General features: G+C 34.3%; 2 protein-coding genes across 3 annotated transcripts in view; one reads left to right on the top strand and one right to left on the bottom strand.

The window, feature by feature from the left end:
• Nucleotides 1–726: 726 nt before the first annotated feature.
• Nucleotides 727–6,675, top strand: LOC128995169 (U6 snRNA-associated Sm-like protein LSm5). Its single transcript, XM_054420092.1, has 3 exons — nt 727–805; nt 5,085–5,281; nt 6,571–6,675. The coding sequence occupies exons 1-3, from the start codon at nt 760–762 to the stop codon at nt 6,604–6,606; spliced, it is 279 nt and encodes a 92-aa protein (XP_054276067.1). The 5' UTR covers nt 727–759; the 3' UTR covers nt 6,607–6,675.
• The window catches only part of LOC128995168 (serine/threonine-protein kinase mos-like), a 27,953-nt gene continuing 19,194 nt past the window's right edge, over nt 6,452–15,210 (bottom strand). For both annotated transcript variants that reach the window (XM_054420090.1, XM_054420091.1), the window contains exons 2-7: nt 13,021–13,161; nt 11,725–11,960; nt 10,738–10,963; nt 9,898–10,072; nt 9,616–9,765; nt 6,452–6,843 (exon numbers count right to left, since the gene is read on the bottom strand). In XM_054420090.1, coding sequence (XP_054276065.1) covers nt 6,706–6,843; nt 9,616–9,765; nt 9,898–10,072; nt 10,738–10,963; nt 11,725–11,960; nt 13,021–13,161 — 1,066 coding nt within the window. In that variant the 3' untranslated portion in view covers nt 6,452–6,705. The remainder of the gene's footprint in view (nt 6,844–9,615; nt 9,766–9,897; nt 10,073–10,737; nt 10,964–11,724; nt 11,961–13,020; nt 13,162–15,210) is intronic.

Genomic DNA, 15,210 nt, shown 5'->3' with positions numbered 1-15,210 from the left:
GCATACACAATATGACCTGTAACTCACCATGCAAAGAATGAAAAACAAAACAAAACAGCACACTCGGCAAACATCAGTAAAAAAAAAGTACTTACATAATCTTTTTTTAGTTTATAGAAATCGTCAATACTATACAGTGGGTTGGCCAGGAGGAGACGTTCCACGCCCCTTTTGAAATGGTTGCTTGGAAGGTTCCGGGCTGAACAAGATAACACATTGAATAGTTTAAGGCTTACAATGTCATAATTACTTTGTAATTTCTTAAGCCTAACAAAAGGTACATTTAAATCCTGTTTACTTCTAGTATTGTACGAGTGGATGTCGCTCCTGAGCTCGAGAGCGCCCAACTCCTCCTTAGTTTTGATGAGGGTCTGGAAGATAAACAGATTAAAAACCGTCATGAGGGATTCAGCTTTAAAGATAGGCTCACAGTGATCCAGGCGCTTGGCCCCTGCTACTATTCGTATAGCCTTTTTTTGGAGAAGTAGGACTCTCTCGACTCCAGGAGCGGCACCCCAAAGTCTCAGTCCATAAGCTATGATGCTCTGGAAAAAAGCCACATGATGTGGCTGACATGATGTGGAAAAAACCAACACAACACGAAAACGCTAAAAAAAACCGGCTAACCTGCAAAATCAAATATACAAATAATACTTCTTTGAACTTGCATCTAGTGATCGATCTAGTTAGTTAATTATTACTGTTACCAGAACAGTGTTGACTTACTTTTGTGTTTTGTGACACATTTTAGTAATAAAAATGACAACTAGCGTGGCAACTAATCCATCAACTCTCCTTCCTCTCGGTAAAGTATATTTGTAGGCCTATGAGCATTCGCAAGCATAGGCTGCGAGGCCACGTACTGGTACTAGGGTGCTAGGTAACGTTCAGAATTTACAATTTCAAAATTTAGATGTTTTACTGGAATAACAACAATTCTATTAAAAAACTGACTGTTAACGTCACATCTCTAGTCATGAAATCACTCTTTTGTCAAGCCTTGCGTGCAAAAACAAATTATTCAAACCTCAGGTTCCGCTCTGCCTAATTAACTTATTTAATTTAGGCCTACCAAGATCAAGTACCTAAACAAAGATTTTTTCTCAATATGGAATATTACTATTCTCAAGATTAAGTTATAGTACCTACCCAATTGAATAAGTTAATAATAGCCTACAGGATTGGTAGGCTAGTCTAAATTTTCTTCATATTACTTACATAAAGATGACTTTGTTGTAAAGCCAGGTTTTACTAGACGCGGAAAAGGAGAACAGAGGGTGGGAAAGCGATTGGCGTTCCGCCCTGCTTCTAGGAAAACAATAACATTAAATTACCTAAGACAAGAGGAGTCTACTCTCCGCGTTCCTCTCCCGCGCTTAGCTTTCGCGCCTAGGAAAACCCAGCTTAAGTTGGGTAGACTTCCGTATTTATCTGTTGGCACAATGAAAATATTGATTATTCAATTGTTTCATTCGATATATCGATCAATATTTTCGTTCGGTTGATAGATCGATATTTTTGTTCGGTTGTTTGTGCCAACAGATACGGAAGTCTACCCCTTAAGTTACTTTTCGGATTAATATCGATCTCGGAAGTCAAACTAAAATTATACTTTTTTCTTTATTAAGTTATTATGCTAAATAAGGTTCTAAATTCAAAAATGGTTATCATTTTCCCCGAAAAATTCAAATTAGGCTAACACGGTAAACCGGAAAAATTATTGATCATTTTTTATATTTCAAAACAAATTTAAGTTACTTAAGGTAGCCCTCTATAAGTTAAATTGTGCAGAATTTTATACTGATTGTGAATATGTAATTATTTTTCTCATGCGATAACTTAAATATTAAATGCGCTAAGTTATAATTGAAAAAGTTAAAATAATCTTATGTCAAGATTGTCTATTTTCATTAAAGCTAACTTAATTAAGTTTGTTTTTATTTCTGATCAATACTCCTTCTGTTTTAATATCCGTTTAATCCTATCTTTTAGATATCCTATTTAGGCATGTGGGGAAGGCATGTCAGACTTTATGCAGGTTTGTATCTGCGTTAAAGTGTTTTGAAGCTAGGTTAGATTAGGAAGGTAAAGTAGGTTGTAGTGAACCGACTTGTTAATTCATGTTACATCCAGACCGTAATTGTCCTATTAAAACAATGGGTTAAACAACAAAATAACAATTTCAGAAATGCTTAACCATTCTGGATGTAACAAATAAACAACTCGGTTCACTACAACCTACACTTTAACTTACCCAATCTAACCACCTTCAAAGAACTTAATGCAGCCACAAACCCACATAAAGTCAAACCTGCCTTTCCCACATGCCTTATCTGTAATTTTGAAATTTGCAGCAAGTTTGGTTAAGTTAGGTTAGGCCTAGATTAGAACAGTTTTGTTTCATATTCAATATTTTTTTTGCCTAAATTGGATAAGTTCTCAATCAATTTATAATTAGATGCGTTTTAAGATATTAATACAGATGGAGTAGGCCTAACTTATGGATATTAAAGAAAAACAAATTACGTAATTGACTCATGTTGATTTGTGTGTCATTGACTTTGTGGTTGTGGTTGAAAAAAACAACCTTAACATATCAGTGAGCGCTGCTGTTTCTATTTTGATTGAAAATGATATTTTCATTTTAATAATCAAGCTATGTTTATATTCAAGGTAGTGACGTCATTCTTTTGTTAACTGGTATCATCCTTGCCGGTTCGCCAACTTTTTTTATCATAGCGTGTTTAATATTTACTCCATGAAAAAAATGAATACGTATATTCACAACCAGCGTACAATTCCGCTCAATTTAGATGCCTTAAATGTGTTTTTAAATTTTAAAAATGTCCATAGTTTTTCCAAATTTCCGTGTTAATTTGAATTTTCGGGGGGAAATGACAATCTTTTTTGAATGATTCAGCATAATATTAAAGAAAAAATATTATTTAAGTGTGACGTTCACTTAAAATTTCCGTGTTAATTTGAATTTTCCGGGGGAAATGAAAATCATTTTTGAACTAGTTGTTTGCCCGTTCTACGTACGGGAATCTTGTAGTATATTATATTTATATTCAGAACAGGAGTTGGTTTGCATATTTAGTGTGCATTTTTCCAGATATGCTGGCAAAACTATTACTGTATAGGAAATACATACATATAAACCGTCGCAAATCTGACAGTTCCAAAGCCAAAACGAATGCTTCGCAATTAAATGTCACCCGATCGTGTTAGTCCATATTTTATATTTAATGATAAAAGGAATTGCTTTATAGATCTATGAGGCATAGCCCTAAGGTAGGCCTGTAATTGAAAGTTACTTTTCACACTGGTTAATAGTAGTTAAAATACTACCTCAACCTCACTACTGCACACTTTATTCGGGTTGAAATTTTCATAAACTAAGGTGCTCTTGTCTTTTCCTAGAAACACTGAGAAATAAGGACATTAATGCGTTACCAACAGACATACACACACAAATACAGAATTGAATTGATATGCTACTGCGCTTTAACCAAAGCAAATTACAAACAAAATAATTATTTGAAAGTTTTGATAGTGTCATCAAATGTTATGATAGTCGTTTTTAGGCCTAATCAAACTGTAAAATTTGTGTATATCCGTTGGCAAATATATAAATAAACACACAGTCCCCAAACATTTATACGTTAACAACGCCAAGCTTAACAAATTCATGATGGTTTGCTAAAAAATCTTTCAATAATGTTTTATCATTTCATAGCATAAACTAACATTTTTGAGTCTTAACAGAAAACGCAAAAATTATACAGTAAGACATCAATTAAATTTAATAAGAAATAAGCAATATGAAATACGAAATGCAACAACTATAGTTGTAAATAGTGATGTGTTTGTACGTAGAAATGATAATTGGTACATCTAGCAAACATTCGGAGGAAATGTGACAAAAAACGCACAAATCTGGGGTTTTGGACGTTTGTAGTTTTACTTCCTAGTTCCTAAGTAGGAAAAGTACCGATATCGTTGTCGAAATGTAAGTAAGTAAACCAAAAGTGACACATTGGAAAAGCAAGTTTAGCTACATCTGTAAGTTAAACCTCAGTTACGATCACAGCAAAATCAGAAAGATCTTCCAAGATCGCAGCAACATCCACGATCACCCAGTCACCCACTGCAGTTATGATTTTTTACTTTGCACTTTACACAACTGTCCTTGAAGCGCCGTCAATGAGTGGAAACCTTTTTTGTAAGCTACTTGCGATTAATTAAACCGGTTAAGTAAGGCACAATGTTTTTAATCTCACTTGGTTTGGATGTGCTAACAAAACTTGATCGGAAATGGTTGCGGTATTTGTAAACAACTTTTACTGTAAACATATCAGTGACAGCTAGAAGTGAGAACTAATCCAAACAGCTGATCGTTATTTCATCAAATGTAATAGTAAACATTAGGAGAAAATTTTACAAAAATCGAACAAAATTGGGTTTTTGATGGTTTGTTATTTTGTTTTCAAAGAAGCGAGGCCATGTTTTTATAGACAAAGACACTCTCACCAATCCAGTAAATACAGACAAATGATTAGAACCTTGATCGGTATTCTAGTTTTCTAGGAGTAGGCCGCGTAAAATGACATTTTGGCGTTACAGACGCAACCACAGAATGGATAAACAGATATACAGACAGAAATTGAGATAAGACTCGTTTCGGCTTTCTTAGGCTATGAAACGTAAAAATAACCAAAAACTGCATGATTCTAAGCAATGTACAGACAAAACTGTAATTTTATTTATATAGATGATTCAGCATAATATTAAAGAAAAAATATTATTTAAGTGTGACGTTCGTGATTGACATAGGCCTAATTACCATTTTTCTTTGTCAGTTCTAGTGGTGGGTTATTAGAAAGAACTAGGCCTTAGATCAGTCCAAACATGCCATAAATATCTTAAACAGTCTTAAAACTCTAGTTTCAAATAGGCTACATATTCGATGATTGGATTGCTTTATTAAGTTATTTTTAGGAAGTACGATACATAGCCTGCAGCTTAAATAAATTGGTTTCAATATTTTATTTAACTTACAGGCTATGTAATATATTTTTCAGAACTGGTCGACAAATGCATTGGGTCACGTATTCACATTATTATGAAGAATGATAAAGAGATTGTTGGCACACTGCAGGGGTTTGACGACTTTGTCAACATGCTGCTAGAGGATGTGACAGAATATGAAGTCACACCTGACGGAAGACGCATCACCAAGCTTGACCAGATACTGCTCAATGGCAACAATATCACTATGGTAAGTTAGCTATTAGATTTACCAATGATTTAAATTTTATTTAATACTAATTTGAAACCTTTGTCAACCAGCTCCTGTAGTGTAACAAATGTTACGGCCGTTCTTAGCATCACTGTGCCATCATCAGACATGTTCAGCCAAAGGGCATCGTTATAACACAAAAACTTTTTCACACGAAAAATTTTATTTTGGTATTGTTTCATTTTACCACTGAGTTATAACTTACTTCTGGGATAAACCAATGGGCAACCTTATAATCAGAGAGACTTACGTTATTTCATTTAAAATTATGGTTTGTACCAAGCAATTTTTTGTGTAGTTGAAAATTAAATATTAAAATCATCTCATATATTTGCTTGACTACTCCATAAAACTCAACTTTTTCAAGGTTTGGTTTATTCTTAGCCTAATAAGAAAAAAAAACAGGTCAACTTCAGCTTTCAATAACTTGAACTTCTCATTAAAAATGTCAAGTTTAACGGGTTTGCTGCTACAGGGTATGCAATAGAGTGTTTTAAGTCAATATTTCAGTATGAAATTTTATAGAACTCCAAATTTGATCAAAATATGTTCATAAACGAGCAAACACAACAGTTTTCTAAAGGCCATTTTCAATATGAATTAAAAGTCTAAACAAATTTTCAGTTAGGCTAGGTATTTAAAATGTATCCTTTACCATTAATTACATAACATCGTATCAATTAACTAATTTATTTGTGGTTTTTTAGCTCAACAAAATGATTTGGAGAAAAATGTTGTGAAACTTATATTTTTAGGGTGAAAAATGGGAAAAACCAGCCCAATAAAATCTTTTACCCAATAAAATCCCCATATAGCCCTTTTCCCATAGTTTCAAAATGCTGGTTCGCAAACTCATTCAAATAAACGGAGGTTTTGTACAAAATTTCTTCAAAATCGGATGATTTTTTCTCGAGTCATTGTGCTAATCGAACCATATAATATTATATGTTACATTTATAAATTTATTTGAATTGATCCTGAGTCCAGGTCTTACCATGAGATTTACAGTAATAGCCTAGCTTATTTCCTGTATTAGGCAACACAAAAATTAGAATTTTTATATAAAATAATTATTTTATTTGGTAACATTTTACTAACATATTAAAACACTTTGTTCTTTAAAAAGGCTTTCATACAGTAACCAACAATAGCCAAACTTTTAAAATTTAACTTTCACATTAACACTAACAAAACACTCATAATACAATAAAATAAGTTAATTAATTCTATTATCACCCTTAACCATCAACATCTTTCTTGTTTTTTAGTTGGTGCCTGGAGGAGACATGCCTGGAGAAAATTAATGTTTTGTTGACAAAACAAGAAAATTCCATTAATGTCTTGTATGTAAATATAATTTTTTTACTATTTGAGACTTATAGTTTTATCTCCTCATACCACAACTACTTTTGACACATTTGTAGCACCTGTGACATTGATGGCCTTTTTTGGGGGTCTGCTTGCCAGCAAGCTTCATATATGTGGTGAACTGATGAGTTGATAGGTGAACAACTCATCGGACGATAGTTGTTCTTGACAACCTGGGAGAAGTAAAATGGAATTAGTCAGGAGAAGTCTCACCAAAGCCAAAGCTGTTCTGATAACATAGGTTGTTTTGTAACACCTTTAACCACGGATAGAACCAGACATTTCATTGAGCTAAGGTTGTAACTAGTTTTAGATAAAAATTTATTTTACTTCAATTGAGCCACCAACAGAAGGCTCTGATGTAAATTACTGATTTATGTATATACCAACTTTACATTGCTGTAAAAAAAAACAACTTAAATAGGGATTGTCGATTCTCCCTACCAATTCTTGGACATTTGTATCACTATTGAGAATCTATCGCCAAAAGCCGATACCTATACCCAAAACGTCTGCAAATCGCTTGATCGAGAAACTTAAAGTCTGTCACGATCGCAGATGATGTTTCCATGACCAGGAAGACAATGATGTTCCCATGGAATGTTCAAAATTTTATTCCACTGCGGAAGACAATGATGATGTTTCCGTTACTGCTGAGTGCTGAGCGATATTCCGGATTTTGCAGCAATCATGGAAGACAATTAAGATGTCTGTGTTAAAATAACAATATTAACTTTAGCTCGGTCTGATCCAAAATCTCAGGCTGGCACACCTCTAATTATAATAACATTTTCTTTATGACATTTGTTTGCAAGATCTTCTTTCACCTTTGATATGGTATTTAATTTCATGTGTTTTAGAAGGGTTTTATGTCATAACATACAACAAAAATTGACGCTTAAAAAACCAAGAAAAGCAAGTCACTACAGCAATTCAAGGTCTGTACCATAAATAAAACATACTCCCTTAGTAGATTTCTCATCCTTATGGAACAGCTGAGGACAATTTTATTGTTAGTTCTGTACGGTGTACTGTAGGCAGGGCCTGATTACCCATTAGGCTAATTAGTCTGGAGCCTAGGGCGCCAGACAGCTAAGTTGGGACCGGGGGCGTGAAAAATGTTTTATTCCAAAAAAAAAGGATTCGCGCAGATAGGGAATGAGGCGGGGAAGGGTGGTTCAGCAGATTTTAATAATCATTATATTTATAGTAATAATTGAATGTAAAAACATTTTACGATACTTTTTGTTGCAGATAAATATAGATAAATGCTGTAAAACTAAGTAATTCTATCTAAAGGCCCTAATAAAATTGTATTAGGCCTAGGTGATTAACAGAGTTGATTTAGAAAGTAGTATATTATTGTTTGGTTTTTTGATATTTTAGGTTAGGTCTACTTTTACAATCATATGTTTAATAAAATGTAAAATAAATACATTACTTTAAAACAAAAAGTTTTATATTCCTTGAACAAACGATTTGTTACTATTTTAAAAGTTCCTAATCAAACCATGCAATAATTTATGATCAGTTTTCTTTTGTTTTAAATAAACTGAATAGCGGTATAATGCCTTTGTCCATTTTTAATTTTTGAATTCAGTATTAGTATTCATACTTTGAAATTTTGAAAGTGGTGGCAGTGAGGAGGGGTATTGGTAGGGAGGAGGTGGGCGCGAAAAACGTCAGCCTACTGGCGACTAGACTCTTAGGCCTCGGGTACGATACGAGCGGTGAGCGGCAAGCGGCGAGCGGCAACCTGAGCGGCGGTGGTGGCTACGATACAAGCGGCACATTTATTACGCTCATCAAGTTTCCTAAGTTTTATGAGTTAGTTTAGTATAAAATGGTAAACTATGCTTACCTGCAAGACGTATTGCAACTTTTGTTGCTATCTGACAATTGTTTGCCTTTAAAGAAAAACTTAGTTTTTAGAAAAAAACCTTAACCCTATTTTTTCCCATACTTTTCTGGTGACTGAAGTGTTTTAAAACTTCCTTGCTGGTAATTCCACAAACATTACCTGGACTGCACCTCACGTATCGACTCGTATCGCATGTTTTCTGCTGTTTCCCTGTCATTTTAGGCCGAGCTGAAGCATGACTCACCTGAGCGGCGAGCGGCGTTTTCGCGAAAATCGGTTTTGACTTGGAACCATGCTGAGCGGTGCCGCTCACCGCCGCTCGCCGCTCAGACGTATCGTGGCCACCCTCAACAAATTTACACGCAACTAAATGAGACCAGATGTCAGAGCGGCGACGCTCATGCCGCTCGCCGCTCACCGCTCGCCGCTCGTATCGTACCCAGGGCCTAAATCAGGCCCTGACTGTAGGGGTCGTATTTTGTTTACAATTTCTTTCATGTTATTTCAGTAATTTAAAACCTTGTTTAACCAAAAAATACGATCTAATCATAATAAAAAAAACTCGTCCCCTGGTAATATAACCAATCATTAAAGCAAAAATCAAGAAATTATCCCAAAAATAATTTAAACAAAATTTCGTCGACGCTAGCGCCCAGTGTATGTGAACTAGACATGAAATAACACTCAAATTCTGAAGATAGCCTTTTTTAACTGTTATCGAGTACTATTCCATGGCCGGCAAGTCTAGATCAAATGTTGACAACCAAGCGTGATAAGTTATACTTAGTGTGAAGGTATCGTACTTGGGGAACCATTGATATGTGAGAAGGTTTTTTTTTAAACATGTACAGTAATGCTTGGAATTTTAATTAAGACTAACTCCATTGACATTATATAGTAATTGTTTTGAAGAGGGGTGGAGTATAGCTGGCTTACATAAGAAATTATGAGACTAGATACAAATAAAAGATCGTTTTCCCACTGTTTCATCCCTGTTTATGGACTTCTTCAGAGAGCAGATTGTAGAGGAAATAAAAGTACATTGTATTGTTTATTAACCTATAAAACAAATATTTTCATTTACCTTATACACTACTTGATGTAGGTCCTCTATCCCATAAGGCACTTCTTGATAAATTGTTTGCCACATTGTGATTCCAAAAGAGTAAACATCTGCCTTTTCTGTTGGGTGTTCACCTTTAAGGAGTTCTGGGGCGGAGTACTTTACAGTTCCCTGAAATTAATTGAGAAAAACTTGATTTATTATATGCAAAAAGAGTTTTAGTTCACTGTCTAGTTTCAAAATAATAAACTTTTACTTACAGAAAATCTCTTCCTAACTGTAGTAAAGAAATTAATGACTTACCTTTCTAGGATTATTTATCAAGCTTGTGTTGAACTGATCATAAGAGCTTCCAAAATCACACAGTTTGCAAGTTTTTTCCTCAGCTATGACAATGACATTTTTCGGTTTCACGTCTAAGTGCAAAATACTGTTGCTATGGCAGTATTGTAAAGCACTACCAATCTGCTTTAGGTATCTGAAAGTGAAAATGAAAATCATTACAATAACTTATTTTCCTACCACTGCGTGGATAACATTTCCATTACCTGTAAACGGTAAGCAAGACAGCTTATTTTCACTCTGAAATCAGCTGATTTCACAGTTTTTCCCGCTAACACAGCCGCGGATCCGGTAAGCAAATGACATTACCTTATGATACAACAAGTTAATTTGTGGGTTATAAGTTAGTTATGGTGGTAGGAAAAATATTTTGTGTATTACGAGCACAAACAGTCATTGCCGCTCTCAAAATCTACAGTTCTCGAGCGACAATAACGTACTTTGGACTCTAAATACACAAATAGCTATAACATCATAATCAGCAGCCCCAGTCTACAGGGTGTGTTGATAAGCATTTTCTCTAATCCAATTACTGTCTCATGTTTTCCTTTCATAATTATGTTTTATCTATAATCCACCCTCTTTCACGATGTCTTGCCATTTAATTCATGGTCTTCCAACTCTTCTGCTTCCATCCATTTCTCTCCAATCCTAATTCTAGGCACTCTTTCATCATCCATCCTTGTCTTGCCATTCTGGTTATGTTTGTTTCTGAACTATTTTAACATTTTAATACTATTCAGACAAAACAAAAAGTTGGAGTTAAGTGGAATCCTGATTTCAACTAGGTCTTATACATACCTCAGTTTGTCTATTTGTTTGACTATCTGATCCTGAAGAACATTTTCTAGAGTTTTACTCCAGATCAGTTCCATAAAGACAAAACCAATGTTTACATCCGGTTCAACCATCACCTGAAACACCTTGATGAGGTTTGGGTGGTTTAATTTCAACGCGTTCATCTCGCTGTTTAACACTTCATCTTGTTTCTGGCACTGCGACATTATTTTTACTGCAATATTTTTGTCTGAAATGAAAGGGAAATCATGATTATAAGGCTGTTCTATAAATAAGAAAGTGTTAAGTTAATGGTTTGGGTATGTTAACAGTTACATAAAAATATTATGCCTGTCAAGTGTCCACAAAGAAAAAGTAAGTCCATTATTTCTGATTTTATTTTGTGAGTTTTTACACCTTTGGTATTTTAAGGTCGCCATTTCAGTTAAAAGAATTAAGTATTAAAGTTTTTTGGAAGGGAACAGTCAAAACATATTAATTTTTACAATCCAATGTCAACCCTGACTGACGTTTTCCAGTAATGTAACCCTGCATTTTGCGGAAATAAAAATTCTTGTTTCTTGACCTTTTGTTTAATAGCATCATGAATTGACTGACCAATGACAAATACATTGCATCATTTGTGTGCATCATTTGGGTCCAGAAACAATCCCTCTTGGAATCAAACCAGCAACCTTCAGATTTGAAGGCGAGCTCTATAACCACTCGGCTACACAGTAAAAAAATTATTACTTGATTAAATATTGTTCGTCTACAGTTTATTTTCCAGTTACCGGAAACTAACCTCAGATTAGTACCATGTAAATTAATATCTGGATAGTGGAGTTAGCAAATAATGATGGTATCTAAAAATAAGTCAATGTTAACAAATACTAGGGTAAGTCCAATCCCCTACGAAAAATAACAAATATGCAAATAGTGGGAAAAACAACAAAATAACCTTTTTTATATTTGCGTGAAAATATGATTTTATTCATCGCTGGTACTCACTTTTATATCTTCCTTCCACCACCAAACCGTAACTACCTCTTCCAAGAATAAAACTTTCTTTGTTATTTGTATAAAAACTTGCGGTAGACATGGATTTGCGGAGTGGCGTGTCAAATGAAGGAGGTGTTCTCTCATCACTCTTATGTGATGTCGGATACAATCTTTTAGCTAGCGATGGTCTGGGGCTTCTTTGTGGGGAAAATAAACATCTTGCAGCCTTAAGTGCTTGGGGCGATCTGAAAATTCATATAATGCATGAGGTATCTTGTCATGTCTTAGATAAAAAGTAAGTAAACCTGTAATAATCACATATCAGGATTTAGTTCTTCAGTAATTACCTTAATTCACAAAAGAACTTTTCCACCAGGAAATCAGGTTAGGAAGCGCTGCCAACTTATCCTCTACTTTTTCTGTGTTTCCCAACTTTCCACCAAAGTGGCTAGGAGGTATTGACAACCATAAAACTAAAAAATGTTTGATTTTACTAGCATGTCAGAGGCTGACTATAGCTACACCTAGAATAAAGGCATTACTTTCTGCCAATTCTGGTTAACTATACTCGCCCCTTGTTTAAGCCACTAAACTGATTAGTTTTTAAAACAATTTAATTTTTATTTATCTTAACGTTTATCAAAATTCTGGAAATCATGGTCCTAAAAAGATTTTGTTAAAGGACAAAGACAGCTGGTACCAAGATCATTAACTACTATATTACAGTATTTGTAATTTCTGATAATACCGACTATCTAGTCACTAAAGAGAACAATTTCAGGCAGCTCAGATAAATACTACCCATGGCCTTTTATAAGGTGGACTGGAGGGTAAGGAATAACTCCCAGTAACAAGGGTGTGTTTCAGATACTTGTAACTAATTTTGCTTTGTGTACTGTGTACTTATAGTTTTCTCATAATTTTTTTAATTTGTAAACTTTTTTTAACATATAGACTATAGGGGGGCTATGACCACCTCTTGCCCATGATGCTACAGATGCTACTGACCAATCCAGCATCCAGCACAGCTTGTTCAGCCAAGATCATTTGATGAATGCTTGTCTCTCTTTATGGAATTGATTGGATACATGATGGATAAGATTTTGACTATTATAAAAGTCAATGATACTAGCTTCTATTTGCTTAAATTAGGGACATTAGTCAACCCAACACTTCTATATCCCATCAATCATATCATCAGCCCAAAAATTGTACAAGCTATAGATTTTCATCTTGTAGATATTCCTTAGATTGTTATGCATTTATTCGTTGGTTATTAAATCTACAAACGCGTGTGCAATTAACCTTCTCCCTTCTGAAGGTGAGTAAAGTTTGTTCTTATAAGAATTGCAGTTTCTTGACCCAGAGTTTGGACTTTGAAGTGCAGGTTGTATGGCAGGGACTGATAAGAATTTCCCTTGATTAGTGATTGGGGAAGATATCAATCTGAAAAAATAAAACACACAAATGTGACACAAATAAAATAAAGGAGAGTTTGGCAGGTCATAGACCAATTAATTATTGTTGCCTCATTTAAAGCTATAAGTTATACATTGCTGCATTATTCTGAATAATTTAAATTTTATTTAGACAATTTAAAACTATAGGAGTGGTTATTAACATGGACAGTTCAAGGGGGCTGGGTTGCAACTTCTCTCCGTTTAATTGGGTAACATTGGTTTAGAAAAATAAGGAGGCGGCATAATAATGAGTGTATTTTTACTACGTTATGCATCCTGATTGTCCCAAAATGCAAGTTTACAGTTAAGCTATTGGATCAAAACTTCCCCCCAGGGTTCCATACTAGAAGCCCATTATTTTTTTTGAAAGTATCAGCTCCCCTGTTTTCAACTAGTTGGATTTCTCCATAGGTTAACTATGGTTTTATTCAGGGCTCAATCATAAAAAATTTAGTGCCGGAACTGTAATCCAGGCCTATTCAATTGATAAGTGCCTATTATGCCAATATTTTTATCTTTCAGAAAGAGATGTACCAGAATGCCATTCCGCTGCAAATCGAGAACTGGTTTTTACTAAATGCTACAATGATAGTGCATCATAAATTGTACTTACAGGAAATTTAACTATGCGTTATAAACAGTGTACCTATATAATTAATATGCCAACACGAAATTTGTTCTTTGAACTCCTCCGCCATTTCTTAACTGACATACACGTCGCATTGGAAAGTATGTGTCACGTAGATTTGCAAACTGACCTTACATTTTCGAAAAATTTCAAAAGAATTGGGCTTGGCCCCAGTGGCTTTTAAAATCCCCATGTTATTCTAGTGGAGAACAATCTGTTTACATGATGACCAGCTGGATAATTTAATTGCTGTTAATATTTAGTTTTGAATAAACCTTTTCTCATTTGGTTGAAATTAAATATTTACTACTGTATTTGAATTTGGGTTTGCATAAGTACATATTGAGAAAGCCTGGACAATTTGATATAATTCACCAAATATTAAAAATGAATTGACACAGTAGGTACTGTATTTATTTATTTGCCAGAGGCATTTCATGAGAGTCAAGAGCGAATTTCTTGAGCAGTCCTTGAAAAACCCAATTTGCAAACTATATAGAAACATAGAAAATTCATTGAACCCCGCCAAGTAGAAGAAGGAGATGATGTTTTTTATTTTTTATTTATTATCGATCGTTATTAGCCTATATAATAAGAACGCCTACAAACGATGAACGAGGATGTTAGCCGAAGTGCTACAATTTGTAGTAGGTAACATGGATTTAACTTTGATAATTGCAGAGGAATACCTCTAAGCCTAAATAAAACTGGTACAAAGGCAAGGACATCAAATCAAATATATGTTTCCATAAAAGTCAGGTGATTTTAGAAAAATATGACTATACATTCAATTGAACCTTACTAAAACTTACATTGAAGGAATCAATTTATTAGGGGAGGAATCACAGTTAAGAGGAGGGGGGGGGGAAACCATTTGAACAACATCAGGCTTTTAAACTCTGCATTTTCTCAGGTAAATATAATTAATGTTATTACAGCAACCAAAATAATGCCAATTGAAGCAAATAAAATTGTGACAGACAGGTTATAGGAAATCAGGTACTGTAGTTCTTATGTAATGTGAACAAATGTTATCACTATTTTAAAAAACTAGGTGAAACCCGTCGAAATCGACGGTTACCTTCAAGGCTTACGCTAATTCATCTTACTGCGATAAATTGAGTGAAATTATACATATTTCGAGCATTTAGCATTGTTTAAAGATTAATAAGCGTAAAAACAATAATAATATTAATTGCGTTTTTAAAATTTTGAAGTTTTTAGAAATTGGTTTTTGGGTTACTGTTCAAGCTGGAATTCCTAGAAATGGGGGATGTCAGTTAGTTGTCTCAGCCTTATCAATTACATAAAGTTGTCAATATAATCTTTCTATGGAATGTTAGGTGCAGTGGAATAAACTTGAAGTAATGTTGGCTTTTATTCTTGAACTGTTATTGGCCTCCTAAT

This window comes from Macrosteles quadrilineatus, unplaced genomic scaffold, assembly GCF_028750875.1.
Source record: "Macrosteles quadrilineatus isolate MER2022 unplaced genomic scaffold, UCM_ALF_1.0 Scaffold_5__1_contigs__length_97177068, whole genome shotgun sequence".
NCBI classification, from domain to species: Eukaryota; Metazoa; Arthropoda; class Insecta; order Hemiptera; family Cicadellidae; genus Macrosteles; species Macrosteles quadrilineatus.
This window is presented reverse-complemented; position numbering and strand designations above follow the sequence as displayed.

Excerpts from the sequence above, each read along its gene's own strand:
- LOC128995169 (XM_054420092.1), top strand. The coding sequence starts at position 760 with ATGACAACTAGCGTGGCAACTAATCCATCAACTCTCCTTCCTCTCG. Across the intron at positions 806-5,084 it reads ATCAACTCTCCTTCCTCTCG|AACTGGTCGACAAATGCATT; the intron begins GTAAAGTATATT and ends TATATTTTTCAG. Across the intron at positions 5,282-6,570 it reads ATGGCAACAATATCACTATG|TTGGTGCCTGGAGGAGACAT; the intron begins GTAAGTTAGCTA and ends CTTGTTTTTTAG.